The sequence below is a fragment of the Miniopterus schreibersii genome (assembly GCF_964146895.1).
Source record: "Miniopterus schreibersii genome assembly, chromosome: 1".
Taxonomy (NCBI): Eukaryota; Metazoa; Chordata; class Mammalia; order Chiroptera; family Miniopteridae; genus Miniopterus; species Miniopterus schreibersii.
In genome coordinates, this window is record NC_138101.1 from 136776347 (window position 1) to 136802408 (window position 26062).

General features: G+C 42.0%; 2 protein-coding genes across 6 annotated transcripts in view; one reads left to right on the forward strand and one right to left on the reverse strand.

Moving 5' to 3' along the window:
* Positions 1 to 19162, forward strand: part of SLC12A6 (solute carrier family 12 member 6) — an 81235-nt gene extending 62073 nt beyond the window's left edge. For 3 of the 4 annotated variants that reach the window (XM_081143158.1, XM_081143159.1, XM_081143160.1), the window contains 16 exons: positions 230 to 388; positions 767 to 865; positions 1138 to 1195; positions 3022 to 3196; positions 3469 to 3587; positions 4741 to 4839; positions 6570 to 6689; positions 7445 to 7549; positions 8167 to 8335; positions 11186 to 11381; positions 11968 to 12137; positions 13354 to 13485; positions 14071 to 14178; positions 14386 to 14570; positions 14951 to 15084; positions 16125 to 19162. In XM_081143158.1, coding sequence (XP_080999284.1) covers positions 230 to 388; positions 767 to 865; positions 1138 to 1195; positions 3022 to 3196; positions 3469 to 3587; positions 4741 to 4839; positions 6570 to 6689; positions 7445 to 7549; positions 8167 to 8335; positions 11186 to 11381; positions 11968 to 12137; positions 13354 to 13485; positions 14071 to 14178; positions 14386 to 14570; positions 14951 to 15084; positions 16125 to 16216 — 2120 coding nt within the window. In that variant the 3' untranslated portion in view covers positions 16217 to 19162. Of the gene's footprint in view, positions 1 to 229; positions 389 to 766; positions 866 to 1137; positions 1196 to 3021; positions 3197 to 3468; positions 3588 to 4740; positions 4840 to 6569; positions 6690 to 7444; positions 7550 to 8166; positions 8336 to 11185; positions 11382 to 11967; positions 12138 to 13353; positions 13486 to 14070; positions 14179 to 14332; positions 14571 to 14950; positions 15085 to 16124 lie in introns of all 4 variants that reach the window. The other variant, XR_013999211.1, reaches the window with a different exon arrangement.
* Positions 18996 to 24838, reverse strand: EMC4 (ER membrane protein complex subunit 4). Of its 2 annotated transcripts, XM_081143196.1 has the most exons (5): positions 24348 to 24838; positions 23927 to 24041; positions 20529 to 20682; positions 20063 to 20223; positions 18996 to 19404 (listed from the first exon to the last, which is right to left on the reverse strand). In XM_081143196.1, the coding sequence occupies exons 1-5, from the start codon at positions 24431 to 24433 to the stop codon at positions 19369 to 19371; spliced, it is 552 nt and encodes a 183-aa protein (XP_080999322.1). In that variant the 5' UTR covers positions 24434 to 24838; the 3' UTR covers positions 18996 to 19368. The 2 variants fall into 2 exon arrangements, with proteins under 2 accessions (XP_080999322.1, XP_080999323.1); XM_081143197.1 differs by lacking the exon at positions 24348 to 24838 and having other exon boundaries at positions 23919 to 24002.
* Positions 24839 to 26062: the final 1224 nt, after the last annotated feature.

Consider the following 26062-nt stretch of genomic DNA (forward strand, 5'->3'; position numbering starts at 1 on the left):
ATCATATTTGAACCAGATGAGAAAGGGCATTTTTAGTTTTTTTTTAATGTGTGCTTTATTGGACAATATGCGTGTGCATATATACATGTGCTCATGCAGAAGCAAACATACCTTTAAAAACTATATAAATGAGGAATCTGATTTCGAAATTTTTGGGGGTAGAAAATTGTATAATTATCTTGTTTCCTTACTATTGCTGTTTATATCCCCCCTCTTTTCCCCACTACAGAGAATCTTTGGAGTAATTATCTACCAAAGGGAGAGATCATTGAAAAGCCCTCAGCCAGATCATCTGATGTCTTAGGCAACTTAAACCATGAGTATGTCCTCGTTGACATCACCACCTCCTTCACTCTTCTGGTGGGGATCTTCTTTCCCTCTGTCACAGGTAAGCATTTGGGCTGTTGTCTGTTTTAGAAGCTATCAGAGCCCGACCGGGCGTGGCTCAGCGGTTGAGCGTCAGCCTAGGATCCAGGCGATCAGGGTTCGATTCCTGGTCAGGGCACATGCCCGGGTTGTGGGCTCGATTAATGACTCTCTCATCGTTGATGTTTCTATCTCTCTCTCTGCCTCTCCTTTCCTCTCTCTGAAATCAATAAAGATATATTTAAAAAAATAAAAAAAAAGCTATCAGACACAAGGAGCGATTTCTCAGCAGACAGAATTATATTCTCAGGGTTCCTCGATTTGTTTCTGGCCTCAGTCTGACCTATCAGAGTGCCCAGGAACTCGAGGAGTTCACTTACTCTTTTTTCCTTCCCTGAAGGCATCATGGCTGGGTCAAACAGATCTGGAGATCTGAAGGATGCTCAGAAGTCTATTCCCATCGGCACTATCCTCGCCATCATGACCACCTCCGTTGTCTGTATCCTTTCATGGGTCCAGCCTGAGTCTCCGTCACAGGAACGTCAGGGGGAACTAGAGTGATCAGTGTTTGTATCCTGGTAGTAAAGATATCTGCTTGCTACCACATCACTGCTCACCAGATAATCCAGCCACCTCATCTTTAAAATCCAAGAAGGGATTTCTAGGATTAAATGTAGCAACTCATTTTACTGATAGAAGAAATACCCTGAGTGTCTACTTTCTATCTCGTCTTAGAGGGTGAACGTCCGTTTCCTTGACTCAGTATTGTAGATTTAAGCAATGTTGTCCTTTTTGGTGCATGTATTGAAGGTGTTGTTCTCAGAGACAAGTGAGTAGTTGATTTCTTGGTAAGAATTATGTCTTCTGTTTTGTCTGATCATCCCACATAGTCCCAAGACTCAAAACTCAAAGCCCAGTCTCAGGCATCTGTCATGGCTAGCAATTAGGAAATAATATGTACTGTAGTATACAGCTCCCAAAAAGGTTAGCGAGTAATAAGGGCCAATGTGTTGTTATAAATATGTGAGATATAATGAATATAGTTCTTAATGAAGTAGTGAATTTGTCTGAATAATAATGACTTTCCCGTATATTAAGAGCTATTGGAAAACCAAGACCTAAAGTAAAGGCAGGCGAGTTAAAAAAAACTTCCAGGTATCTCTAGCCTCTCCTCTAGGAGACATAAGTATGTATCCGTTTGGCATTCTAAATAAAAGCTTGAAACTTGCTGTCTCCATTTCCTTCATGAAGGCTGCTAAGTCTTTTTCCTTTCCTCTCACTCTGAGTATAAAATATGTTTTTGCAAGAAATTCCTAGAAAAACCTTTCCCTGAAACCTCCTATATCTCTTCCCGTTTTCCCTGTCTTGGGGAGGTAATAGCCTCACCATCCATCCACCCCTTTCACAGGAGCCTAGATGTCATCCTAAGGCTTTCCCATCAAGTCCCTCTTCCAGTTGGTTTCTAAGCCCTGTAAGTTCCACCTTTCCCCTTCATAGATCTCATTCTTTCCACTATTCTTTATTCTCATCACTTCGTACAGGGATTCAGAATTCTTTGTAATAATCACCCTTTCAGTTTTACTATCTTCTAATAATCCCTCTTCCATGCTGCCACCAGAATGATTTTTCTAAAACACAAAATCTGATCATACCAACCTTCCTGCCTCAGAGCCTGCCAGAGCCCTTTAAACCCATTGCTTTGATCTGGCCCTGTTTACCTTTTTCCAGGCCATGTGCCATCCCATCATAAACTCCCGGCATTAAATGTACTTGTGTCAGATCTCCATCCACCCACACATTCAAGTGGTTTCCTTTGCTAAGAATGGGGCATTCCCGCCTGCCAGACTTACAGTCACCCTCTAAGAGTAGACTGAGTGTCTCCTGTGCTGTGGCACTTTCCCAGGCTCACCCAAGCAGAGAGAACCACTCCCCGTTGTTGAGCCACTGTATTGAACATGCTGTAGTATTGCGTTTAACACACCATATGCCAGCTACTTGTTTTCCTGTCTCTCTCCCCTACCGGATTGAGTTCTTTGAGGGCAGGAACCCTAATACAGGTCTACCTAATTTTATTGTACTTTGCAGAGACTGAGTTTTGTACAAATTGGAGGTTCATGGCAACCATGTATCGAGCAAGTCCATCAGCTGCTATTTTTCCAATAGCATTTGCTCACTTTGTGTCTGTCTCTCTGTCACATTTTGCTAATTTTCACAGCATTTCAAACTTTTTCAGTATTATATTTGTCATGGTGATTTGTGGTTAGTGATCTTTGGTGTTACTATTGTGATTGTTTTTGGGGGATGACAAACCTTGCCCATGTGAAACTTCAAACTTAATCAGTAAATGAGTTCTGTGTGTTCCGACTGCTCCACTCACTGGCAATTCCCTCATCTGCCTCCCTCTCCTCAGGCCTCCCTATTCCCTCAGACACAACAGTATTGGAATTAGGCCAAACAGTACCTCTACAACGGCATCTAAGTTTTCAAGCGAAAGGAAGAGTCGCACCTCTCTCACTTCGAATCAGAAGCTAGAAGTGATTTAGCTTAGCGAGGAAGGAAGGCATGGCCAAGGCCTGGGGGCCGAAAGCGAGGCCTGCACCCGACAGTCTAAAGTTGTTTCCAGATTAAAGTTCCCCCCTCTTCCTTCTCTCTCAGGTTTGGGGATGCTGTGAAAGGTAACCTGGTGGTAGGCATCCTGTCGTGGCCATCCCCGTGGGTCATCGTTATTGGTTCCTTCTTCTCCACGTGCGGGGCCGGACTTCAGAGTCTCACGGGGGCCCCACGGCTGCTCCAGGCGATAGCGAAGGACAACATCATACCCTTCCTGAGGGTGAGTGACTCTCTCTCGTGCCCTCATCCTTCTTTTCTCAGGTCTTACAAGAAGCGGTGTGGTCTTTATAGGCTTGGAAATTACTAGATCAGATAATACGAAGACGTGGGTTTTTAGTAAAAGACTCACTGTACAAGTTTATATGTGAGTTGAGTAAAGGTGTTTAAAAGACAGTACAGTTGTAACACTGTTATCTTTCGGATATCCAAAACTATAGCCTTGACCCAAACACTCCCACACTCCTATGTCTGATGTCTCCCTTGTCCGTACAGGTTTTCGGTCACAGCAAAGCCAATGGGGAACCTACCTGGGCTTTACTTCTGACTGCCGCCATTGCAGAGCTGGGAATCCTTATCGCCTCTCTGGATCTTGTGGCCCCAATTCTTTCCATGTAAGAGCCAGTGTTTGTCTTTACTCTTCTTGTTTATGTAATGTATAATCCATGCTGATTTCCATCAGGCACATAACAGCAGTGGTAACAGCAGACTGAGCCAAGTACAGGTGTAACTTCACCTGAATAGTAATATTCCCGGAAAGTGTCACGTATGGCTCATTGTCATGGTTTCTTCCTACCTGTGTAACTTCAGATGTCCTTTGCCTTCATGTCTGAGCATTATCAGTTGGTGGTAGCACTTACTACTACTGTTAGCTTTTATTCATTCAGCCGTGACTTACTGATGACTTACCACCTCCTTGGCCCTGGGCATTATACTGGGAATACACAGGCGAAGGAACTGACGGTGGGTGAAGGAAGCAGTGATCCCTGTTCGTTAGGATGGGTGCTGTGGTGAAGGTGCACACCGAGTGCCATTAGGCCTCCCAAGGGAGGCGTCTAAGTGGACAGAGACTCAGGAAAGGTGTTCAGGAAGAAGTGACACTTGTATCTGGAGGGAGGACGGGTTGTTTGCTAAGCGACTAAGGGGCGAAAGCTATTCCAGGCAGAGGACATGTGAAGGCCTGAGGGGTGAGACAGTGCAGAGAGCGGAAGGCAGGTAGGCTTTGATAGAGCGGAGGGTGCCTGTGGGAAGCGGCAGGCCAGAGAAGCAGGTGGAGCCAGGTCCCTGAGTACCTGGAACTTTCACCTGGAAGAAGCAGGTAATACTTTGAGACCAAAATGATTATATCTGTGTTTTAGAATGACCAATTTGGTATAAAAGATAGATTCGAAGGAAGCTAAAATTGAGCTGGGAATGCCAGTGGAAGCTTATTTAACTAATCTAGGAAGGAAGCAATGAGAGCCTGAACTAAGGTGAGAGTGGTAGAGATTTTTAAATACGTAGAACCCATAGGACTTGCTAAGTGAATTTGGAACAGGGGTGAGTGACGGACACCTGGGTGAGGAGTGGCTGTAATCGCTGAGAGAGATCGTAGGAGAGTGAGCGGCTTGTGGGGAGGGGTTGACGTGGCTCCACTTCCTAGTCTGAATCAAAGGCCCGTGGGTTAGAACCGAGGCTTCAGGACAGCAGAGGTCCCAGTTATTTAAAGTTGCCCTTGAGGAATCATTTTACAGTAATAGTCATTCCTCTGACTTTTTATTCTGCCAGGTTTTTCCTCATGTGTTACCTCTTTGTGAACTTGGCATGTGCCTTGCAAACATTACTTCGAACACCCAACTGGCGACCCCGGTTCCGCTACTACCACTGGTAAGTCTGCTCTTTCACTTCTTTATTCCCCCTGCATTCGGAGAGAGCCCACCATTAAACCTGGAGAACTAGGAGATTCTGGGATCTTGATATAATTTTTTTTCTTGACTAGCTATTTCAACTTTGACCGCTCACTTGAATTTCCAGCCTACTGCCATGTTTTTCATATATTCCTTTAAGATAATTGATAACACCCACTTGAGAATAAAGATCAAAACTGTGAAATAAATATTTTCATCCCACTACAGTCTTCAGGCGAAAACAACTTCCCCTTTGCAGGTCTTGTTTCCCATTTCCCTCTCATCTCAGCTCTGGGCTTCACTGCTTTCTGCCTGTGCTCTCGTATTCTCATCAGTTTCATCCTCAGATTCTCTTCTTATGACAATTTCAGTTAGTAGTTACAAGTGTGAGCTTTTGGCCTAACTAGGGTGGCTCAGCAGTTGAGCATCGACCTAAGATCCAGGAGATCGCAGTTCGAGGCCCAGTCCGGTCAGGGCACATGCCCGGGTTGCGGGCTCGATCCCCAGTCAGGGGCGTGCAGGAGGCAGCCGATTAATGACTCTGTCATCATTGATGTTTCTTTCTCTCTCTCCCTTTCCCTTTCTTTCTCTGAAATCAGTAAAGATATATTTAAAAAAAAAAAAAAAAAAAAGTGTGAGCTCTTTGCCCTAGCCAGTTTGGCTTGGTGGTTAGAGTGTCCATCTGAAGGGTCACGGGTTCAAGTCTGGCCGGTCAAGGGCACTTACCTCAGTTGCAGGCTCGATCCTTGGCCCGGAGTATGCAGGAGGCAACCAATCAATATTTCTCTCTCTCTGTCTTTTCCCTTCCCTCCCTCCCCCTCCCTCTGAAAAATCAACAGAAAAAATATCCTTGAGCAAGGGTTAACAAAAATAAGTAAATAAAAATAAAAATGAGCTTTGGAGTCAGATCACCAAAGTTGAAATGACAGCTTTATTTCCCAGCTTTGTAACCTTCAACAAAGCACATAACCACAAAAATTTCATTTTACTCATTTGTAAAATGAGACTAATAGTACTACCTATCTCATAGGGTTGCTTCGAGATACTCCAAAGTGCTCAGCAGACGCTAAAGCTCTCAAAGAAATGTTGCCAAGCTGCTGCTATCATCCTAAAGGGGCCATCATGTTTTTAGCTACCACCCCATCTCTCTCCCATTTCTTTTCTCTCATAGCTAAAAGTTGTAATACATCCTGTATGTGCCCGTTGCTACATTCCTCTTTTCAAACTTTCCCTTTGACCCCTTTCAGCTTCACTTACCAGTGGTGGACATTGATGTGACCTTTATCTGGCAAAAATTTAGATCTTCAACTGATCTTAACACCTCTGGTCCTCTTTCTAACTTTAACTTTAGTTGAAAGTTCATTATGAACTTTTTTGTGTTACTGTTTTGCTTTTGTTGTTTTTTCTTTTTCTCTTACCACCCTATATTTTAATTAGATCCTAATGTTCTGCAGATTAACAGCTCTCCTATTTATGTTTTGAAATGAATTATAGAGCTAAGAAGTTCATTACACAGAAGAACTTTAGTAAATATAGTTGTCTATTGCATTTTACACAAGTACTTTCTGTAATGGACAGGGCTTTTGTTGTTTGTTTTTTAGAAAAAAATAATATCTCACCACAGTTTAAAAAGCACCTCTAGCACAGGCTTCTTTTGTAGCTACTTAGAAGAACACTTTTTTGTTTGTGTTTTTGTTCCTAATTTTGTAGGACCCTCTCCTTCATGGGCATGAGTATCTGTCTGGCTCTGATGTTCATTTCTTCCTGGTATTATGCTATCGTAGCTATTGTGATCGCCGGTATGATCTACAAGTACATTGAATACCAAGGGTGAGTCTGGATTTGAGCTTGATCACTGCTAAAACTATCACAACTGGCTGGTTTGATTAGAGTCAGCCCAAAGAAAATTGCATTAGGATCCAGATAACTTTATTCATTCATAGCTAAGTTTTGTACCCCTGATGATTCTCTTAACCATCCTATAGCCACAGCTTTTAATCGCAAGGGGGACCTGTTGAGAAAGTATGAATGGGTTGATGAAAAAATAACTAAAAAGATATAGCCAAATAGTAATGAGTATTAAACAAAGTATAACACAATTATAAATGCCATTTTAGTCAAGGCATTTCTCTGAAATGGAAAAGATATTAGTCCTGAATAACTTCGTAACAACTAAGACGACTAACAACTTCCAAAAATTAGCAATAAATAACAGATTCAGATTATATTCAGTTTTGCTTTCTCCCATTATTTTCAAAATAAACTTCAGATCTGTATTAACTTCCTAATTCAAATTGCTGTTTTACATTATTGCTTTTGAATAGTTACGTAGAGGGACAAGTGAGTCACCCTTCCAGCCTTAATTCTTAACTGTGATGCAGTACAGTTGATGAACAGTAGTGGTGATCTGCTTCCAGTGAGTTTATGATGTTAGTAAAGAGCATTATATGCGTCATTAATGAGCTTTAATCTCCTGCCTTGTGCATATGTTACTTTTAGATTCAGGGGAAAAAATAAAGTTTATTTTTTGAAATTGTACTTGCTATGGTTTAAATCTGTTCCTGCTCTTTTCTCCTTTCTCCCAGAGCTGAGAAAGAATGGGGTGATGGTATCCGGGGGCTGTCCCTCAGTGCAGCCCGGTTTGCTTTGCTTCGGCTGGAGGAAGGACCTCCTCACACTAAAAACTGGAGGTAAAGAAGTGATGTGGGGAGGGCAAAATGCGTAGAAGGGGTCAAATATATGGTGATAGATAGAAACTAGACTTTTGGTGGTGAGCATACAATAGTGTATACAGATATCAAATTATAATATTGTACACCTAAAACTTATATAATGTTATTAACCAGTTACCTCAGTAAAAAAAATTTTTTTAATATAAATAAAAGACTTTTAAAAAAGGAAAGGACATCAACAGAGCTTTAGTGGTGTTTGGCACATAGCTACACACAGAAATGTGTGCCTCATTGATATTACAGGATAAGGAAATCATGTAGTTAAAGGAATTGGTGCAATGGACCTGTTTTGAACTGTCCCGAATCCTTGATTTCTTTCTTTTTTCTTCATGTGATTTATGATCTAGATTTCTACCATTTTTATTCTTCCTTGAAGATCGATCCATTTGAGATAATACTGGAAGGATTCTAAATAATTCTATACTCTTATCATTTCTTCTAATCTCTTCCTTCTGTCAAATTACCTGTTTTATACAGATCTCCTGAGTTAAGGGGCAGAATTGTCATTCTGTTCCCCTAACCCGAAGTGTTTTCTCGCCCACACCCCTCTCCCCCCACCAACAATTTCTTTTCAGGCCTCAGTTGCTTGTCTTGCTGAAACTAGACGAAGACTTACACGTCAAGCACCCTCGCCTGCTCACCTTTGCTTCACAGCTTAAAGCGGGAAAGGGTCTCACGATCGTGGGCTCTGTCATTGTGGGGAACTTCCTGGAGAGCTATGGTGAAGCCTTAGCTGCTGAACAGGTGAGAGTCAAGGCTTATTGCCCCTGTGGAATCGAGCTTACAGTTGTGTGACATTAAGTGGTAAGACCTCAGACATCCAAGTAAATCCCTGTCCTGAGTGACCCAGGAGATTCCCCTCTGCCCAGATAATAAGGTGAGCCAGAGGACAGTAATGTATTCTCTCTTTCTAGTTAAAGCATTACTAAACTATAAGATCATCAAGGCTAAGCACTATTTCCAGAAGACTCCAAACATCGACTCAGCCCTGAGAGAAGTCATGGGAATAAATCGTGCCTTAGAAATACGGAGATGATTTTTCTCAACATTGTGACAAGGAGCAGTGGGGAACTTTTCTTCCTCTTTACTAATTTACATGGCACCACGAGCAGGATTTCTTTCCTGCTCTGATTAGCTTACTTATTATTAAAACTCTCCCCAAAAAAGAAAGTAGTTTTCCCTCTAATACTCCTTATAAATGATAGAACTAACCCTTTGTTTGGAGAAATTTTCAGTTACATTTCAAAATTTTTACTGGCCTTCATTTTAGAATGTTTTGAAACCCAAAAAAACTAGTAATGCTGAAAAAAATATTAATCCAGAATGATGGCAAAAATAAATAAAAAGCACAGGATTGGAAATGAAGAGACCCTGTATAATACCCTAGCTGCACTACTAACTTAATCTTTCCTTTGGGAAGTCATGTGGGAAATAATGATTTTCCACATCATTATTCCCTTCACCTTTTCACCAAGAGAGGAAATGAAACATCGCCTCCAAATTGGCTTGAATAAATAAAATAATAGTAAAGCAAATACAGATGTCCTCAGTAATCACCATTAAAATATCAAAAAGAATATGGAAATAGGAGAGACAAAAAAGAAAACATACCTGAGAAAATCCTAAACTGAACTGTCAGATTAAATTTCTAGTAATATGAGTCAGGGCATGCCTCACTGAGGAAGGAAGTGTTATCCGGGAAATTGAGAAAGCCCTTTCCCCACCATGTGCCAGGGTTGGGGGCCTTACAGTATCTCAAGAAAAATAATTTTCTGAGACTTTCACAGGAGAATGAGTGATTTATTTGCGTGGAATTACATCCCTGGGTTTTTAAAGTCCCATTCCAGTCACAGAAGAAGTGTAAAAGCAAAGCCAGTGTCCAGAGTCCCTGTTTCATGTTGCAGCTGGATCCAGTTCAGCGTCAGGCTAGTTACAGTTTGTTTCTCCATTGCGTGTGGGGATCCACATGGCCATGGGCCATGTAGGCGAATGCAGGGGAGCCAGAAGTGCGCCCCTGCAGCAAGAGAGCCCAGATCTGAAACACCTTTGTTCAGGGAATTAGGTACCCCAAATCTTCCCACGCTTGCAGCGGCCACGCCCATTCTGGCCAATAGCCTCTGTTCCCAGGTATGACTGACAGCCAGCACCTTTGCTAGTTCCCCCAACTTTACTGGGCATACATCTGTTATCTGGGAAGTTAGGGTATCCCTTTCCCCACTGAGTGCAGCGGGTAGAGTCCTTACAGTATCTTTGGAAAAAGAATTTTCTGAGACTTGCACGGGAGGATGAATAATTTTTATTTGCATGGAATTACATCTCTGGATTTTCAAAGTGCTGTTTCCCTTAGTACAGTGCTGGAAGACGTGTAGCTGGGGATGCAGTAGAGCTAAAAGCAAAGCCTGTGTCCAGAGTTTCTGTTCCATGTTGCAGCCACATTCAGTTCAGCATCAGGCTGGTTGCAGTCCATTAGTCCACTGTGTGGGGGTGTGAATGTAGGGGAGCCAAGAGAGCAAGCCGCCTACCACAGGAGTACCAAGAAAGCCAAGAGCAACAAGAGAAACCAAGAGCACAAGAACCCAAAGCACTAGCGTACAAGAGAGTGAAGTGAGTTCCTTTGTTCAGGGAATTAAGTATCCCAAATTATGCACCCTTGCAGTGGCCATGCCTATCCTGGCCAGTGACCTGTTCCCAGGTGTGACTGACAGGCAGGTACCTTCCCTAGTTCCCCCCAACTTTACAGGGTATGCATCTACTTCCCCCCTGTCCAGTCTGTTCCCCACCAATCTAGAGAATAGACCGGTGGCTCCCTAGGGAGTTGTAAAGCTTTAGCTTCCTGGTGAAGCTGCCCAAGTGACATGCCTATATTTGGCCTTCCTTTTGCTTCTTTCCTGTTATTAATAACTAGGTTAATTACAACGGGGTCAGAAGGAGATTTTATTCACACTCATCCTGGTCAATTAAGAAAGAATATTAACTATTCATTTTGTGAAGATCCCTATTCTCAATTTTTTGGGTATGTTACAAAGAAAAAAAAAAGCAGAATAGAAAGGCAGAGGAACTACATGTAGACAAACCGCCTGTATATACAGGGTATCCCAAGAAAATGTATACACACTTTAACAGCTGATAGCTCAATTTTGAAAATGAAATGTATTTTAATAAACACTGCCTTTATAATTATTTAAAGTGTGTGTATACATTTGGGGGGGGCACCCTATATATAGTAAGCACTTAGAAAGTGAAAAACACAGCCCTGGCTAGGTGGCTCAGTTGGTTAAGGCATAGTCCCATACACCCAAATGTTGTGGGTTCGATTCCTGGTCAGGGCTCATACCTAGGTTGAATATATGGGATGTTTCTCTCTCTCTCTCTGTCTCTGAAGTCATGAACATATCCTCTAGTGGGGATTTTAAAAAAGTGAAAAAGACAAAGGATCATGAAATTTCATTGGGATAACTTTAACTTTTTAGACTTTTCTATAGGAGATATGGTCTTAGGCAGAGTTTGGAAAGAAAAGTGGAATTAGAGGAGGAGTAATAAATTAAAAGGTCCAGGATGAAGCAATTCTGTGTTGAAGTTCTGTCTCCCTTTCAGACCATAAAGCACCTAATGGAGGCAGAGAAGGTGAAAGGATTCTGCCAGCTGGTGGTGGCCGCCAAGCTGAAAGAGGGCATTTCCCACCTCATCCAGTCGTGTGGCCTTGGAGGCATGAAGCACAACACTGTGGTGATGGGATGGCCTAATGGCTGGCGCCAGAGTGAAGATGCTCGATCTTGGAAGACTTTTATTGGTACAAAACACTTCTCTTACTATCCCAAGGGCCCAAATAGGGCAGATAGTGAAAGCCCTGTTACCCTAACCCCAACCCTAGCCTCCTAAGTAGAGGCTATATACCGTTGCTGAAGCATGGTCTTATAAGGGCACCCAAATAACTAGTAGCAATAGTAACCGTATTCTACTCACCCCCTCTAGCTTTACATTCTGTTCATGCTTTGTTTATTTCTGTCAAGTCTCATGTTGGGAATTACCTCTGAAATTGACATGTTTTCATTTGTGAGTTCCCACATTGACATTCTCACAGGAATTGGAAGGATTGTCCTTCAGCTCCCAATTCTCCCAAATTCATACATCTCCCCTTAAAATGCAGTAAACAATATACCTAGTAATGTGCACAGTGGTATTCAGTCTAATTCTGTTAGCTTGTCAGTTTTTCTCGGTGATTTCCGTTACTATATGAGGTATGACCTACTGTGTAAATAGGACCCCTTGCTCAAAGACACGTAAAGGAACGTTATCCTTGCTTCCCTGTCACGGCGGGAAGCAGGGCAATCCTGAGGTTCTTCTCTGCTTATCCTGATTCTCTTTTTATTCCCTAGGCACAGTTCGAGTGACAACTGCTGCCCATCTGGCCCTGCTAGTGGCTAAAAACATCTCGTTCTTTCCCAGCAATGTGGAGCAGTTTTCTGAGGGCAACATTGATGTGTGGTGGATTGTGCATGATGGGGGGATGCTCATGCTGTTACCATTCCTACTGAAACAGCACAAGGTATTTTAGACATCTTTTTAAAACTCCTTTCTCCCTTAACTTCTGTCCTGTTTATTAGATAAATTCTTCCTCTGATTATGTAGTATTGGGGCTTTGAGTCAGAAGAGCTGGGGATTATTCTTGGCTCTTCCTTGACACCAGTTTCAACCTTATGAGAAATATCTTTGTAGTTGATATTTACCTATCTCCAAATGAAATTTTGTGAATTGATAAAGTTTCATATGAGCCCTTGGAAAAAACATTAACAAGTAAACACGTTCTTTTCTTTTTTTTTAACCCTCACCCAAGGATGTTTTTGCCATTGCTTTTCAGAGAGAGTGGAAAAGAGAGAGAGAGAGAAACATCGATGTGAGAGAGACACATCGATTGGTTGCCCCCTGAATGTGCTCCTACGGGGGTGAGGTGGGGGGCAGCCTGCAACCGGTCTACATGCCCTTGGCCGAAATCGAACCCAGGACCCTTCAGTCTGCAGGCCAACACTCTAGCCACTGAGCCAAACTGGCTAGGGCAGTAAACATTCTTTAAAAAAAAAAAAAAAAGACCAAGGTTTCTCAAATTTTGGAAACCCAAGGGTATGCATATGCGCGCGCGTGTGTGTGTGTGTGTGTGTGTGTGTGTGTGTGTGTGTGTATCAAGTAAACTGAAATTTTAAATAAGTATAGTCTATGCATGGTGTCATCAATATGCTATCTGAATAAAGCACCCTCTTAATGTGTCACGTGCCATCTTTTCTCTTTTTGCCAGGTGTTTTCTTGTTATGAAATTAAGACTGCTTAAAACAGCCCTGGCTGGGTGGTTCAGGTGGTTGAGTGTCATCCTGTATACACCAAAAGGTTGCGGGTTTGATTCCTGATCAGTGCACATATCTAGGTTTTCGGGTTCAATCCCAGGTGGGGCACATGCGGGAGGCAACCAATCAGTGTTTCTCTCATATTGATACTTCTCTCTCTCCCTCTCCCTTCCTCTCTCTCTAAAAATCAATAAAAACATATCCTAGGGTGAGGATTAAAAAAAACAAAACCTGCTTAAAACAATATTTAATGTGTTTCTTAACCAAGCTTTTGCCCTAGTACAATAATGTTGCAAATAGGAGGCTAGGAACCAATACACCGATACTATAGCAAGGTATTCGAGGTAAAAACGCCCATGTTTTAAGAAATGACTCACTCTTCCCTTCTTACGTCAAATTTTCCACGTACGTATGGTACTTTCTAAGGTGTGGCGAAAATGCAGCATACGGATCTTCACAGTAGCCCAGCTGGAGGACAACAGTATTCAGATGAAGAAGGACCTGGCCACCTTCCTGTATCACCTGCGCATCGAGGCCGAGGTGGAAGTGGTGGAGATGGTGAGAAAGCTGAGTTTGAGATCGAAGAAACCTTCTCCCCGCCCCTCCTGTCTTCCAAGTACCTTTTCTGGTTTGGAAAATTCTTTAACTGCAAATGTAGATTGATTCCTTAGTTCCAACACAACCCTAATATATTGATCTAGATAAGTAGTATGCGTATATGACATGTGGTGGGGTTTTTTTAATTTTTGTTTTCTTCATTACCTCGCCGTTATATTTCTGTCAGATTCTTGTCCGCTTAATATAATTTCAGTAAGTTTTCATTCATGTATTCATGCTAAAACCAGAGAGAGCTCCTATTTTTGTTTTTATAACCAACAGTATTTAAAAAAGGCTAGAGTTTGTGTTTTGTGTTTTAAGGAAACGTAATGGTTAGATTGTAGACAAGATTCTCAGGGCTTCTGGATTTGATCCACACTCCACAGCGTTGTGTTTATGCAGCTCAGTGACTGACCAAAGTAGGAGAGAGACTTAGGTCGATACGGTGATACTTTCTCAGGTTTAATGTAGTGAGCGGAGACGAAAATGTGTGACTCACCCTTCTTTCTCCTTTGTGCGTATTGCCCACCCTGATGCATGTGGCAGCACGACAGCGACATATCAGCTTACACTTACGAGCGCACTCTGATGATGGAGCAGAGGTCCCAGATGCTCCGGCACATGCGACTTTCCAAAACGGAGCGGGACAGAGAGGTGAGGCCTTGGTGCGTCCCGCTCTCCCGGCCCTGCGAAGCCTGGCGCTGAGAGGGAGGACGCTGTATTGCTGTTATAAGAGAACAGAGTCTTTCCTCCTCGCTTTATCAGTTATCCCCCTATAATCGCATTATTGTTTTGAAATCCTTGCGAGGTGAGGCGAGAGGGAAAGCTGGGGATAGAGTCGGAGCTGTGTGGCCCCCGCAGGCGCAGCTGGTGAAGGACCGGAACTCCATGCTGCGCCTGACCAGCATCGGCTCCGACGAGGACGAGGAGACGGAGACCTACCAGGAGAAGGTGCACATGACCTGGACGAAGGACAAGTACATGGCGTCCCGCGGGCAGAGGGCCAAGTCCATGGAGGGATTCCAGGACCTGCTTAACATGCGCCCGTAAGCTTCCCGCTCCCAGGCTTAGCACTAACAGTGTCCTAGGCAGGCCACAGGTGTGCCTTTGCCGGTACACACGGGAGGCAGTCTGTTCGTTTCACCCCAAACCCAGCCACCTGTGTTGTTTGCCTGCGTATCAGCTGCCACTTAACATTGTACACAAGGTAACCATCCTTCTCTGTGTGTTCCTGGTATAAAACAAGCAAGCACAGAATGAGAAAACCCAGGAGACTGTTATAAGGAAATCATTTTGTTCCTTACGTTATTCATACTCAAAGCAAAAAAGCTCTGTATCTCAACTTTTTTAAGGTTGTTGACTACATGCCTGGTGTTCTGTTTGCCTTAATCACCTCTCTCCCCCCCACTCCCCCTTCCCTCCCCAGGGACCAGTCCAATGTGAGGCGGATGCATACAGCAGTGAAGCTCAATGAGGTCATAGTTAACAAGTCCCATGAAGCAAAGCTGGTTTTGTTGAATATGCCAGGGCCACCCCGAAACCCTGAGGGTGATGAAAACTGTATCCTTTCCAAGAGTGGAGCTACCAGTAGGGAAAATATTAGCTTGCTTTTTAGATGAGAGTACTAGGTCACTCTAAGTCATTGTCTCTGCCAAAATTTCCCTCTTGAAGAGGGAAGACTTTTAAAAGTCTTAGGCAAGGATTCTTACAGAGCAGTGAGATTCATCTTCTCTTAAGGAGTTGGGGGTACAAAATGTTCTCTCTGAACCCTAAAGAGACTTGTAGGTTGTATATGTGCAACATTACTTCTAATATTATGTGTAGAACCCTTCTGACAATCCTAGAGGCAGAATACCAACTTTTCCTTTTCAGGCTCTACCCACTTTCAAAGCCTATTTCTTCTGGGTGGTATTAGGGGAGAAGCAGTTGAAGTGGACTCTCCTCTGAAGGAAAAAAAAAAAAGAGAGATGAAGGTTCTTTCTCATACTCTGACCCCTGGATTTTTTTTATGGGACCACTTCAACACTTCAGTGGTGTCAACGGGTCCATTCCCACCAGTATCATTAAGGAAAAGAAATTTTCTAAAGGAAAAAAGAGCTGGCAGGAAAATTCAACTTGAGCAGCTTCACTTAGAAATTACTTGGATTCTCTCTAGAATTTTTTTTTTTTTTAATATATCTTTATTGATTTGAGAGAGAGGAAAGGAGAGGGAGAGAGAGAGAGACAGAAACATCAATGATGAGAGAGTCATTGATCAAGCCCACAACCGGGCATGTTTACTGACTGGGGAATCGAACCCTGATCGCCTGGATCCCAGGTCGACGCTCAACCGCTGAGCCACGCCCGGCCGGGCTCTCTAGTAATCTTAACAAGCTGCTCTGTTGTCGCTTTTTCTTCTTTTTTGGCTTGTTTTGCTACATTATTACACATTACTTGTGGGTTTTTCCTATTTTTAAAAAAATTTAGAAAAAGAATCTAACAAATGGGAGAGAGTCTTGTACTATATATGCAGTTTTGTAATCCGATAAACCCTGATTATCATACCAGGTTATAAGGTATGTTCTTCTTCTGCCTGTTTGTCTCCTTGACAAATTCTGAAGACATGGAGTTCCTAGAAGTGCTCACCGAGGGACTAGAGCGAGTCCTCCTTGTCCGAGGCGGCGGCAGTGAAGTGATCACCATTTATTCGTAACCTACTGCTGAACGACTGCTTGGCTTCACCCTTCCTAAAAGGCTTCCATTCTCCTTGGAAGTACCAGCTCTTCACTACCACTCCCACCAGCTAGAGGCCTCAGTCCCGTACACATCACCTGAATGAACTCTCCACGAGCTGAGCCTCAAGTACTCGTGCAAAAATGTAACAATAGTTCTGCTCTTTGCTCTCATGTGATCTGCCCCCCTTTCAGAAGCAAATATTCCCTCAACATTAGAAAAATGGTCAGTTCCTAAAGCCATGTCTGTATCAGTTGAAGGCAAGTTAGAATTAACAAGCTAAACCAATAAAATGAATTGCCAGAAGTGATACTAGAAATTCAACTGAAGACCAAAAGCAAGTACATATCCAACATTAAAGATGAGTCTCAGAAGTCATGGTTCATTGATGACACCATGAGGGTAACAAAGAAATAGCATCATCATACTAAGGAATTCATGGCCAAGTATATGGGGATCGAACATCCTGGTAAAGATAACCTATGGCAAGCCAAGATGAAAACCTTTTCTAGCTAATTTTCTTGAGTGTACCCACTGCTCCAGGACTCTAGTTTTGTATTAGGGCACTGATACACAAAAACTGAAACATGGCTGGGGCTTCTACTTCTTCCTCCAAAACAAGATTTTCCCCAAAATACCAGGTTTAAGTATACATACTGGGTTGTATATTTCAACTGTTTGTTTCTCAAAACCCACCTTGTGGTTAAGATTGTAATGTAGGCACCATAACCATGGAAATTTTTAAATGGTAGAGTAAAAATTATTTCTTTTAGGTTTTTTTCAAATGGCCAAACTACAGAAATTTTAAATAGCTATTAAGATTGACTAGAAATATAATCTGGTTACCTGTGTGACATGGGCAAAACACGCAAGCTGTTTTCTAAGAAATATAGGTGATGATGCACATTGGCTGATAGGTTCACCTTTCCTTCTCCCTTTCATGCCCTCTGGGTTAGTAGGCACAGGTCAGAAATCATAGGAACAAACACTAGAAATCCTGGCTAACTTCCTTCCCTAATAGGTTTCTATCTTCTCAAGGGGAAATCCAGCAGTGAAATTTGAAGTTCTAGAGCCATATTCTTTCCATAGTGCCAAAGTTACTGAGATGCTGCTCCTCACATACTTCACTGAAGTGGCACTCACCGGCATGGGCCTAGGCAAGGAACTTCCTTCGCTAAGGAACCTGTGGACTCATTTCTAAAGCCATAGTGAAGACTTGAGGCACTCAAATGCCCAGAGTATGTGCATTTTCCTTTCCATTTTAATTCTTTATTCTGACTGCAGAAACTTGGCTCTAAACCAAGATTGTCCTAGCCAAGTCTCCTACTTTAGTCTTGCTTTAGAAGCTTTAAGTGTTATGGAAATACTTACGCAAGCTTAGCTTATTTGCTAATTTCTGATAACAAAACACCTGTGTTTCAAGCATAAGGAAATTATCCTGTGTGACTAAGTGGTAATTTCAAATATATGAGGTCATTTCTTTTGCAGGATAGGTTATTTGGAGAAACAGTTTGCCTATATTTATGTCTGCTTTTGAATTTCTCTTTATTGATCAATAGTGCCACTTTTTTGATTACCCAATAGGACATGGAGCAAGCTCACCGAGGTGCCAGCAGACTATTCATTTGACCCTGACCCCTACAGAGGAGAAAACCCTTCAATATGGCTTAAGAATTTGAGTCCTTTCAATTTGTTCCTTTTACTTTTCTTTCAACCTCCAGGCCCAGTCAGGGTAGCAAAGTGGCCAGAATCTTTGTCTTTTATTCTGGTCCTTCCTGCAGAGGGTAGAAGCATTATGTACAGCTTTCATTCAACACTCCATTGCTTAGCTGAGTCCAGCAGTAGTCAGACAGGTTCCCCAGGATCCAAGACATTGAAGATCCATGCTCTAAAGGTCAGCCTGCCCAGGAATTCCTCTACATTTACACACACCTTCTGGCCAAAGTGATATTTATATATATTTTCCATATAGAAAAAATGTGGGCAGTTAGTTTTAAAAGCTTTTTGTGGTTGGAGCTCTGTAAAAATCTTTTAAAAGAACAAGGGAATTTGTGGCTCCTAAAATAGCCACTACAGCCCCGAAAATACAAAATCACTGTTACGTGGGAAAATGGTTATGAGGCCAGATTTAAACTCATCTCTGTCTAGAGCATTTCATGTCTGTGTTGCTTATGTTGTTTGTCTACAATGTGTCTTGTCTCTTTTAATCACTGCAAATAAAGCAATATCGAAAACTTGGTAAGAATGCACCTTAGGGGAAGGGGTTTTGTGTTTCAAGGAAGAAAAAGAAAAGACCTCCTGCCCTTTGAATAAGATCCAGCTTTTTAAGTCTTAGCTGTGACTTTACCAGGGCAGGTTATAACAAACATTTCCCAATTGCTGGCCCTCTGCCTTCAATAGCTTTCTTAAAAGCTAAAGCTTGAACAGCATCTGCTTGACAGGAACCAGGTTCCTCTTGGCAGGGGAAAGATGACTACTTTGTATCTTCCGCTGCCTCAGATTCCTGTGGCCCCGATTCCTCCAGTCCTCATTCCCCCTAAATGTGTTAAAAATCCATTATTGTGGATATTAAAGTAGCAATTTACTGTAAGCATATTTATGTGCTCTTTTTGTCTGGTTTTTCTTTTCATCATGTATAATCAGAATCCAGCATTAGTTTCTCACATCTTCCACAAGTGTCTCCAACAGAATTTTCACATCCCAGCTTATGTTAGATAGAAGTGAAATATTAAGGAAAACAGATTTAAGAAAAGCGTATATAATTTTTTTAAAGCACTGTTCTTGACCATTTAATTTATTGAAAGGAGATGCTGCTGTGGTTCTTGATTTAGCAGCAACCACTCTTTTGTTTACATAGTTATGGTTTTATTTGTTGTTTTGCTCTATACTGGAAACATAAATAAAGTTTTCTACATTATTTTCAGTCAAGGGTTGTGGTAATTTCTTTGTGTTTGTAGCAGTATGTACATTGTCTTTCTAGGATGTGTCTCCTCACCATGGAGAAAAGAGTGCTTTCGGTTCTTTTCAGCATGAGTGATAATGTTAGGGGTGAGTATGCCGAGGAGGAGTCACTGGGCGTAAAGAAGGTTGTAAATGAGATCCAAATAGCCACCAGGTGCTTCTTTCTCAAGTTCACAAAAGCAGTCCTCCGCCACTGAACTCCATCCTCTGAAACAACAAAGAGTAAATAGGTGAGTGGGACTGAGTACTGAAATAACTTCCTGAATCAAGTACTTAATACTTTAATCAAATTATTTTATCCTTAAAAAACAACAACTAGCCCTAGCCGGTTTGGCTCAGTGGTTAAAGCATCAGCCTGCAGACCAAAGGGTCCCAGGTTGGATTCCAGCCAAGGGGCATGTACCTCCGTTGCAGGCTCAATCCCCAGCCCTGGTTGGGGTGCACGCAGAGGCAACCAATCAATGTGTTTCTCTCACATCAATGTTTCTCTCTCTCTCCCCCCTCCCTTCCACTCACTCTGAAAATCAGTGGGAAAAATATCCTCAGGTGAGGATTAAAAAAGAAATGAGCCCGGCCGGGCGTGGCTCAGCGGTTGAGCGTCGACCTAGGATCCAGGCGATCGGGGTTCGATTCCCGGTCAGGTCACATGCCCGGGTTGTGGGCTTGATCAATGACTCTCTCATCATTGATGTTTCTGTGTCTCTCTCTCCCTCTCCTTTCCTCTCTCTGAAATCAATAAAGATATATTAAAAAAAAAAAAAAAGAAATGAGCTCTAATACCAACTCTAATCCCCCACTATCAAATGGATCAGCTATTTACTGTCCACTACAACTGACCCCAAAGTTAACTTTTCTTTTGCCTTACCTCAGGGGGTTCAATGAAGGCTAACCAGTCTGATGCATGTGTAGGCAATAGGCCCATGGACTGGCACTTATACACGGCCAATGCCAAACCCATGAGGTTCCCAATGAGATACACCAAACCCTGAAGGAACTTCTGGCTTGAACTTTCTAGCATCTTGAAAGCTGTTGGGGTAACAAAGTATGAAAACCAAAACAACTTTTTTTCCAATTATGAAACAGGCACATATTAAAATAATATAATACACATAGGTCCACAGTAAAATAGCAAATAGAACTATTAAAAATGAACAAAACCCATGATAAGCAGTTTTCCCCTCTATGTCACCACCACTACCATCACTGCCCTGCACACCCTCCCCCTGCTACTAGCCATGAGCCATGCAAAGATGTCTAATATGGGTTTTGCCTAAGAATTTGCCTCTAGTTCTTAAAACTTTGGGGAGGATTACTATTTCAAGAATACTTACTGGCTGAAATGGCCATAAGTGCCTGAATGGGTCGCCAAGCCATCATACACACCATCATAGTAGGAAAGATGGAGATAGTATTGCCTGCCATATACATGATGAAGAGGTTCATGGGGATCTGTTTGAGGGGACCCAAGGCAATGTCCCAGCAGCGCTAAAACAAAGACACAATTTTATCCTCTGATCACTACCCTCAGTCCCACATTTACTGCATCACTGATGTTCAAGTCAAATGAGCACAATTCTCAATTTTGTGCTTCTGACTGAGCTGACACCTCAATTCTACCACCTCTGGCTTCCATGTCACCACAGGAAGCCTGCTCTTCTACTAAAGATAATGCATCCTCACTATGTGTTATGTTCTCCCTATTGGTTTTTCATATGTCACTTCCTCCCACAATTTTAGCTAAAGAAAGGTTTTCCCTGCTTTTGTCCTTCTGCATCTACCGCTGTCCTATCTACAACTAAAGAAACAGATAAATCCACATAGTGGGAGATTAGCATACCTCAATCAATAACTAATAGAACAGACAAATTAAGATATGAGAGATTTGAAAGACATTATTAACAAACTTAACACAACTGACATATATAGAACAAAGCACCCACCAAGGTAGGCTTCATTAAGAAGGTAACATTTGAGATAACAGAACAAGTCATAAAGGTAGCCGGGGGAAGAGTATTCCAGGGAGACGGAAGGACAAGTACAAAAAGCCTGAGATGGGAGCTTGCAGAATTCACATTCTTCTCAGACACACATGAGACATTTACAAAAACTGACCACTTGCTGAGCCATGAAGGAAGTGTCAATAGCTTTCAAAGAACTCAAATTATACAAAGCATGTTCTTTGATTACCATGCAATTAAGCTAGAAATCAATAACAAAAAGATAACCAGAAAATCTCTTAGGAGTTGGAATTAACAAATGTACTCTAAATAATTCACGAATCAAAGAAATTATAATGGAAAATATAAATATTTTTAACTGATCAAAATACATTTTAACACTTGGGGGACACAGCTAGAGCTCTGAGAAATTCATAGCCTTAAATGCAAATTAGGAGACTAAAAATAAAATAAGCATCTATTTCAGTAAGTTAGAAAAATAACAAATTAAACCCAAGGAACTGAAACGGAAGGAAATAAAAACGAGAGTAGTAATTAATGAAATTCGTTAAATCAAGCCAAAGGTAGGTTTTTTAAAGATTAATAACATGAATACTGGTGAACCTAATGAAGAAAAAAGGATGGAAGACAAGTATTCAACACTAGGAATGAAAAAGGGGCATCTCTATAGGTCTTGCAGATATTAAAGTGATCATATTATGAATTTTAGGAAATGGTTCAATTCCTAGAAAAAATACAGCTTATTTAAATGGCATAAGAAATTGGAAATATAAATAATCCTATAACTGTATAAGAAACTGAATCTGTAATTAAGCCCAGATGGTTTTCCTTGGCAAATTCTAAACATTTTAAGGAAAAAAATAAACCGATTTTATACAAACTCAAGAGGATAAAAATGAACATTCTACAACTCATTATATGGGGCCTCATAAATACCAAAACCTGACAAGGACATGAGAAAAGTTTATAGACCACTACCAGTCATGAACCTAAATGCAAAAATCCTAAACAAAATATTAACAAAGCAAGTCTAGCTATATAAAAATAATAATATACTACTATTCACTTGGGTTTATTCACATTAAATGAATAAATGGCCATTCTTGTAAACAGTTCCCTAATGTATCATTTACACAGAAGATCATTTGTCTGGAAGTTTAAATATCACATCGTTCATACAACAGGACTGTTCTAGGGGAAATATTTTATGATAACCTACCTTTAAAATCAGGCCATTTTAATAATATTTTTACTATAAAATATTATATTTCAATTTGACTTCAAGACGAAAAATGATACCAAGAAAAAATTGATAATAGCTCTTTCATTTTCATGTGAAATATCACTGGAATTTCATAAAACAAAGATAATTTAGTATTGGACAATAGGAAGGCTGAGAGGAAAGAGAGTGCAGGCACTGTTATAGGCACTTGGGAGGCAAACTCCTGCTCTCATGGAGCTTACAAGAATAAATAGATAGGTAGTAAAATAAGTAAACTATATCATATGTATGAATGACATAGTGAAATATAAAGTGGGAAAACAGGACAGGGAGGGCCACCAAGGTAGGCTTCATTAAGAAGGTAACATTTGAGATGACAGAGCAAATCATAAAGGTAGCTGGGGGAAGAGTATTCCAGGGAGACGGAAGAACAAGTACAAAAAGCCTGAGATGGGAGCTTGCCTGGCATATTTAAGGAGAAGCAAGGAGACCAATCTAACTAGACTGCAGTGAAAAGAGGGGAAAATGTTAAGAGATGAAGTCAAAGATGTTACAAGGGGCTTAATCAATGTAGAGTTATGTAGAACATTATAAAGACTTTGGCTTTTACACTAAGTGAAATGAGCTACAGAAGGGTTTTTGAGTAGGAATGATCTGACTCATGTTTAAAAGGATCATACAGGCTGCTATGCTGGGAACAGACTACAGATGGCAAGGTGGAAGTAGTGAGACCAGTTAGAAGTCTACTGCAGAGAGGGACACAAGGAATCTTTTCAAGATGAAGAAAATGTTCTCTTTCAAGATGGTGGTGGTTTCGTGGTGATATACTACTATGAAAGCTCATCAGATTGTACTCTTTAAAAATCCGTGGTTCTCCACTGAGGGCAATTTGCCTCCCTGGAGACATTTTTGATTGTTACAACTAGGGAAGGGCACTTTTGGCATCTAATAGATAAGAGGCCAGGGATGCTGTCAAACATCCTACAGCGCACAGTAGAGCCCCCATTACAAAGAATTAATTATTCAGCCCAAAATGTCAATAGTGCTGAGGTTGAGAAACCATAATTTGAATCACTGCAGTATACTGTACATAAACTACGAAGGATTGATTTTTATTTTTTTTGGTCTATTGCAGACATCTGGATGAAGGATGGTAGTGGCTTAGACCAGGATGATAGGTGAAGGTAATAAGTGGTAGTAAGATTTTGAATCTATTTTGAAGGTAAAGCCAACAGAATATCCTGACAGATTGGTTGTATAGAGTAAGGAAATTAGAGTAGAAAAGGATGACTTCAACTGGAAGGCAACTGAAAAGAGATCATTTTCAACCTACTTTCTTATGCCTTATGTTCCAAACATCTTTTCTTTTTCCAATTCTTAAGCACTTTTGGAACTGATAGTTAAACTGTCAACATCTCAAGCAGTTGAGCTTCCAAACATTCATGATGAGGACCATCTACAGTAAGATATTCTGTGCTGTCTGGGAGAGAATTGTGGGTGTGTAGGTCGGACTAGCCCAAAGACCACGGTGACATCTATACCTCTGTACCTTCTCCACCAGGATCCGGTCCGTCTCTTGCACGCTGGTATCTGGCACTTGCTTGTCCAAGTAACCGACTGGGTACAGCGAGTCTCCCTGGCCACCGCCCCGGTCACTTCGGCCCCTAAAGAACCAAACCAAGAAATGAAGGCTGCAGACTCCCACACTTCATATCGCACATTTCCTGTTCTACTACTCATAGGCCTAAAGATCTTCAGAAGCACCTACCCAGATTAGATCGAGCCCTCTCCTGGGTTCGTCACACCCCTGACTACTGGGAAGACTGAAATATGCATCCTTTGGGCACAAAGACCTCCACGGCAGAGAAGCCTCTAGCTCCCCAGGAGTGGTCTTTGTGCCACCCAACCAGTCCAAGTTCCATGCCTCTGGGGCAGTTCTGGGGGGAAGGTTCTTGGCCCAGGCTCCTCACCTGCTGCCTCCTCCAGGCCCGCTCAGCTCAATGGCCCACTTGAAGCGCCGGCCTCTGTTGGCCACCAGGCTCCCCTGGGCCGTCATGGCAAAGGATGCCAACCAAAGATGCGAAGCTAGTTACTGAGGCGGAGCGGAGCCTCAGGCCCAACGGCGTCTGCGACTTCAAGGTCCCGGTCTGCAAGCCCACTTCCGGCGCGCGAGTATATACGTCACTTCCGGAAATTGGCCGGCGAAGGAGCGCAGAGTAGGTGGAGGCACCGGAAGTGCCGGGTGAGGCAAGCTGACAGACCTTCAGTCTTCCTAAGGCGGCTCCCGCGCATTCCGTCCTTTTCGAAGAGGCGCGTTGTGTCCCTTACTCTGAGGTGCACTTCACGGGGTAGAGGGAAGGTTCGTACTGAGCCTGCTTTAGGCGCTGAAGCCTAGAAAAGCTGCTTCAGTGCCGACGACGCTCTCCCGGAAATTACAAGGTTCAGATCTCGCTTTAAATCCTGGTTTCATCACGGATTGCGTGACCTTGAGTTATTTAGTAGCTGCCGAGTACTGAATGCCCACTGTGTTCCAGGAGCTTTGTGTTTATTATTTTATTTAATTCTCACAGTGACGCTGCGAGGTGGGTAGCTGTATCCGGTTCTGCACAGAGGCTGGGAGGCAGTGTGGGCGCGGAAGGCCGTGGGCTCGAGGTTCCGGGGGCCTCCTTTCGAATCCGGGCGTCTCGACTTAACTGGGCGACCTCGGGCAAGTTAAATTGTTTATGTTGTTGCAAACTCTTCATATGTAAAAGTTGGGTAATCTACTTACTTTCAAGGTTTGTTTGCGAGGTTAAATGGCGTGCTTGCCAGATATGCATGATGTGTTTTTTAATGCCATTAAATAATCTACAGCATTTATTTGTACTGATTGTGTTTTTTGTATTCAGTTGTACACCTATATCATAACTTAACCTATTATTGGATATTTAAGTTGTTTTCTGTTTTATTTTTCCCTTTTATAACCCATGTTGCTGTGATCATCCTTGCACCTCTTTTCTTATTTCCTTAAATTTCTAGAACTGCAATTGGTAGATTAGAGTATGCACGTTTTAAAGGAGTTTTCATCCAAAACGCCCGCTAAGAAAATTGCATCTATTTACATTCCACCAGCTATAAAATTATAAAAATAATTTAATTGCCAGTTTGAAAACGGTACCATATTATTTTTAAATTTGTGTTATCTGACTCCACATTATTTGACATGACTGGGGGTGGAGAGTAAGGGGGAAGGAGTGCTGTGACAATGGCTGGGAAGTAGGGTAGAAAAGAGCCTCTTTGGCCAACTAAAGAGCTTAGACCCTTAAAGAGGATGGTGATTTGGAGACGCTGAAGATTACCACCTCCACTTTGTTTTCTGATTTTAGAAATATTATGTGTTCATAGAAGACCATGAACAAGGCAGAAATGAAAAAAGGCTTTTCCCCTTCCAGTTGATTATACAATGTGCACCTATCTGATCACAGCTTGTAGATTGCTTTCCTTCTTTTGATTTTCCTGCCCTGATTCCATAGTCTCTGGTGAACCTTTGAGATTCATCTAAAGCTTCACAGGGGCCTTGGCCCTATTAGGCATTCTTATCCCACCATTTTCTGCAGAATAGAACCTACCAAATTCCATTGTTTGTTGACATCTTCTAAGCCCTTGTCTCTGCCACCGACCCCAGCGTACCCTAAATTCCTTGAGG

Excerpts from the sequence above, each read along its gene's own strand:
- EMC4 (XM_081143196.1), bottom strand. The coding sequence starts at position 24,433 with ATGACGGCCCAGGGGAGCCTGGTGGCCAACAGAGGCCGGCGCTTCAAG. Across the intron at positions 20,683-23,926 it reads ACCGGATCCTGGTGGAGAAG|CGCTGCTGGGACATTGCCTT; the intron begins GTACAGAGGTAT and ends TCTTTGTTTTAG. Across the intron at positions 20,224-20,528 it reads ACTTATGGCCATTTCAGCCA|CTTTCAAGATGCTAGAAAGT; the intron begins GTAAGTATTCTT and ends TTACCCCAACAG.